At 50.0% G+C, this 4,682-nt stretch overlaps 1 protein-coding gene across 1 annotated transcript in view; it reads left to right on the forward strand.

The window, feature by feature from the left end:
- Window positions 1–4,682, forward strand: part of HHLA1 (HERV-H LTR-associating 1) — a 23,191-nt gene that overhangs the window by 2,899 nt on the left and 15,610 nt on the right. Inside the window, exons 3-6 of the mRNA XM_004679980.1 lie at window positions 648–704; window positions 2,212–2,292; window positions 3,868–3,951; window positions 4,047–4,130. Of these exons, the coding sequence (XP_004680037.1) occupies window positions 648–704; window positions 2,212–2,292; window positions 3,868–3,951; window positions 4,047–4,130 (306 nt within the window). The remainder of the gene's footprint in view (window positions 1–647; window positions 705–2,211; window positions 2,293–3,867; window positions 3,952–4,046; window positions 4,131–4,682) is intronic.

Below are 4,682 nucleotides of genomic sequence, written 5' to 3' on the forward strand. Positions count from 1 at the left end.
AGTTCTGTATGAACAAATAAGTAAATCTTCAAAAAAAAATTTTTTTTAATTAAAAAAAAAAAAAAAAGGCAGGAAACAACCTGAATAGCCACCCACAGATAGACAAGGAAAGAAAATGGGGCAGACACATTCAACCTTAAAAACAAACTTTAAACTTAAATAACAAAAGTGGTTCGTAGAGGGAGCAACGGGAAATGAGGTGGGTAACTTAGGTAAATTAGGGGTCCACGTACACGGAGGGTGCAGATTAAGCTTTTGGCGATGAGGCTAACGTGGCAGACCCAGATGTTGGAGGACGCATCTGTACACGTGGAACCTGCCCCGTATTATAACCCTGTTACACCTGTGAAAGAAGCAGCCCCGCCACGTAAACAGCGTGGGTGGCCCGGAGGGCTTCTGGCAGGACCCAAGGTCAGGCCCAGGCAGACAGATCACATGGGACAGCTGGTCAGAGTCCTCATCTCAGAGTGGCCAATTGTAGGAAAGTGGGGGCCCAGGGAGTTGGGGGATTTCAGGCGTCACTTAACTTTGCTGGGCCTTGGTTCCATCCTGTAAAGGGACTACTGGCACGATGATCTTTAGGAATGTTATAAATTGGGTGAGGTTGGACTTCTATGACACCTGCATTCCTAAAACTTTCATTCCAGTGTCTGTAAATAACGAAGTTAAGAAGGAAGACGATGGGGCTTTCCTTGGAGCAACAGGTAGGTGAACCAGCTCTGACTCCTGGAAGTCACTCAGACACTTCTCAGTCTCTCTGAAAACAGTTTCCCCCCTCTGTCAGCTAGACCCCAAACCACTTCCCCATCGGAAGGCAGCAGGAAACGTTGTCTTTGAGCAGCAGAGTAACACAAGTGGTGTGATTCAGGGGCCCCTCGGCTAAAGCCGCTGGTCTCCAGGCCTCGGCTTCCCATGCTCTCCACCCCCAGAGCAGGCCAAGAGCCCGATGCACAGGCTCAGCATCGCGAGCTCCTTGGCGGATGCCTCTTGTAAAGGCATGGCCCCTTCCTCCCGAGCCCAGACAGCAAGCCCATGGAGATGGAGACTCTACACCCACTGCCCAGCCCACTGCTTGACCCTCGATGAGTACTCATTGAGCGGATCAAGTGTGGACAGATGCTCTGACACCCACATCTTCTCAGAGAGCAGGAACTTGACCAAGTAAGTGGGCGGCCTGACCTTTAAAGGGTCGTGCTCTGTAGTCTTGGGAAGCAGGTTCCGACCCCTCCCCTACTAGGGTTCCTGTTCCACATTTAGGCAAGTTCCTTCTCTGCGAGTCTCCGTTTCCTGGGTCAGATGCCCTGGACCAGAACCACCTCATTTACTGCAATGTGTGTCATAGGCTCAGGAGAAGGAGACCAGGACCTCAGGGAGGGGCCCAGAGCTGTCTTTTCACGGTGTCCCTGGTGACCCTCATGTTCACAGAGCGCCAGAGGCTTCTAGGGGCTGCAGGCTTCCTCTTCCCAGGGTCTGGCTTTAAAGAAGAGAGAAAGAAAAGGGGGGGGAGCGACATGCTCCATATCCCACCAGTGCCCCAGGGGCGGCCCCGGGAGAGACTTCTCTCCTCCCAGCCCCTCCTGATCTACACCATGGGACAGCCACCCCTCTCCACTCCCCAAGCTGCTTTCCTTACGCGATTATCTAAGCATCAGGCAAGTGCTGAAAAAGGCAAGTTTGCAATAGTAAAAGAACACCTACCCTACGCCACTGTCCCACTGTGTGCATACTTCAGGGAAAGCTGGGGACGGTGGCTTACCCTCCCCATTGCCCCCCCCGCCTGCATGCCACGGGCGCCGAGGCATGACAGGCTGACCACTGGGCTGATCTTGTTCTGATGTCCGGGGCACATCACAAGCCTGTTAAATCCGCGTGCCGCGGATGGAAGCCTGGCCAGGCGGGGTCCTCGCGTGGCAACGGGGTGCCTCCGGGCCCCGTGCTGTCCTCGGCGCCCCGTTCTACATGAATCGTTCCCGCCACTCCTGCTGTGTCCGAGGGCAGGGAGAGCAGGCGCTGCGGCCAGTGTTCCTCGGCTTCGCCCGATGTCCGCCCGAAGCCGTGTGGCTGTGCTGTCCCCTCCTGAGGACTGTGCTGTTGGAACCAGCTCGGGGCTAGGATTCAGCCCCTGTCCACATCCTCGTGGATGTGGGAAATGGGGATGTTTTCTGTGGCCCAGAAAAGCCGGTGGTGACAATGTCTTTGACCCTCCTGCAGAGCTTCCTGCAAGGTCAGTGGACCTGTCTGCGCTCAACCTGACAGAGCTGGTGAACAGCATGCTGACGAGAGCGCTGAAAGGTAATCTTTTTTTTTTTTTTAAAGCATCATCCAGTCCCATTAAAAAAAATATTATTTGTATTTTTCTTTTTTTAGCTCCAGTTTATTGATTGCCATTTACTTATAAAACTGTATCATTCAGGAGTACAGCTTCATGCCAACATAGGAACACACTTCACTCGCCCTCCACAATGCTCCTGTGCCCAGGCCGCCTCTCCTCGTCCTTCCCCACCACTCCTTTCCCTCCCACCCCCCTCCAACCACCATATTTTCCACAGAATGTAAGTTATTTTTGTTGTGTTTGGCCACTTTGGTTTCTTTGGTTATTTCTATTTCACAATTGAGTGACACCTCCAGGAATCGTCTTTCTCTTTCTGACTTCATCATCTCTGTTGCGTCCATATTGCAAAAGGCAGGTGCCGTCTCAAAAGGTACAATGCCTCTTTTTAACTGCTGAGTAGTATTCCGGTACATGGCTACACTATAATTTCTTTATCCAGCAGTCTGCTGAGCATTTAAGTTGACTGCATGTTTTGGGGACTGTGAAAAGTGGAAGAGCCCTGAAAACACTAAAAATGGAAATGAGCCAGGCATCCCTTTTCTAGCTATTTAGCTGTCAAATATGGAAACACCTATCTAAGGTTAATTCAGGCTCACTTCTGTCTCAACAAGCTTTCTTCCTGGGTCATTTTTGGACCTGCACAAATCAAGGTGTGATTCCCTTCCACTGCTCCCAGGGTAGAGTGGGGGATGTGTTCTCCCTGGCTCATAACCAAGGGGATGTCAGTGTGGATGGGCTGGCTGCACTTTGAGAAACGTCGTGTGTGCAGGTGCTGCTCATCACACCTTCTGGTGAGACAGGTGCCGGGCAAGGACAGCCCAGGAAATACCACTAAGTGGCATGCACTTCGGAGTGTTTTAGTAGACTTTTAAAAAATGTTATTATTTTTTATTTTGATTATTCTTTCTTATTTGTTATTGAACTCAATGATTTACTCTTGGTGGTTTTATTTTGCATGTGAATCCCGTATGACCATCTCAGCGTGGGGCTAGCATTGGGCCAGGCTCACAGGCAGGCTCTAGGAAACAGAACAGATTTTGAAAGGGCTAGTCTCAGCCCAGGCTACACAGCCCCGCAGATGAAGACAATAAATGAACACGTTTTCCGGCTGACTTTTAACATCGGTGGCCATTGTATTTCAATTGACGGAAATTTTTTCCAGTTGTACTAGGTTAAAATTATTTTCTTCCAGTGACATTCCTGCATCCTACAAATCCTGCAGACCCCACTTCAGATACATTCAGAATTTCACCATTTCTCCCCACCTCCACCTCTGGCCGCCAACTGCCCCACTTCTCTCTGCAACCAACTTTAATTTGGGGTCCTTCTCGCATAGATGGCTTCCTGGTCAGGCTTCCTCTAAATCTAAAATTACCCATTATATAGCAAGCTGCTCTTTATTTTATTTCTAACACAGCCCCTTCTACTCCCTTGGTCTTTTCTTCCTGCGGTGGTGCACATCTATTATCTGTGTACTAATTTCTACCACTACTTGTTGTCAGTAGGATCCTGTTGTTTTCTCGGTTCTCTGGCAGATAGCAGGAAATTCTTCTCCTTGCTGAGCGTCACGTCTTACAGCTCCTTCGCCTTCCACAAGTTTTCTGTGGCCATTTACAATAGTAAGTGCAGGTGCCTTGGGGGTGCTGATGGCAGGCGTGGTGGACGGGGAGGGTTGGCTCCATCAGGATGCTGTGTGAGCCATTTCTCTCCGCAGTTTCCAACCTGAAGGCTGTGGACCCAGTTAAATTCCCCACCCGGCACTGCTACTGTTTAAACAATCGGACCAATGACTTGTCAGGTGGGTGGAGCTAACCCGTGGCCAAAAGCCTTCTAAGTGTTTCGACCTGCCCACAGTGAGTACTGAAAGAAATTCCTAAGTTGTCACCAATTGAATAGGCAAAAAGTTGTCTTTTTCACTTTTATTTATAGATGAAGGTAGTCTGAAATCTTTCACCTCTAAGCATTGCTGTCCAATTAGAACATTCAAGCTTTCAGCAAAACAGTAAACAGCTTTGAGGTAATAAATGGTTTTCTTCTAACAAATAGTGTGGGGCCTCCCTGGTGGTGCAGGGGTTAAGCCTCAGTGAATATGAGGCTGTCACCAACCACTGCAGCAAGAGTTCGAACCCCGGCCAGGGAGGTGACCCACATGGCGCGGCAGACCTCTCCTGTCTCACCCGCTGTTCCCCTCAGCAGTGTACTTCATTGGATGCTCCTGTTCTGCTCCCCACTCTGTCTCTGGTGAATCCTCTCACCCCTCCCTAACACCTCTGGCCTGCACCCCAGCTCTTGTATGCATATAAAAATAAAATCAATCTTTAAAAACAAACAGTCGGCCCTCTCTGGTGGC

Source organism: Condylura cristata, unplaced genomic scaffold (assembly GCF_000260355.1).
Source record: "Condylura cristata isolate star-nosed mole 26May11 unplaced genomic scaffold, ConCri1.0 scaffold00009, whole genome shotgun sequence".
Taxonomy (NCBI): domain Eukaryota; kingdom Metazoa; phylum Chordata; class Mammalia; order Eulipotyphla; family Talpidae; genus Condylura; species Condylura cristata.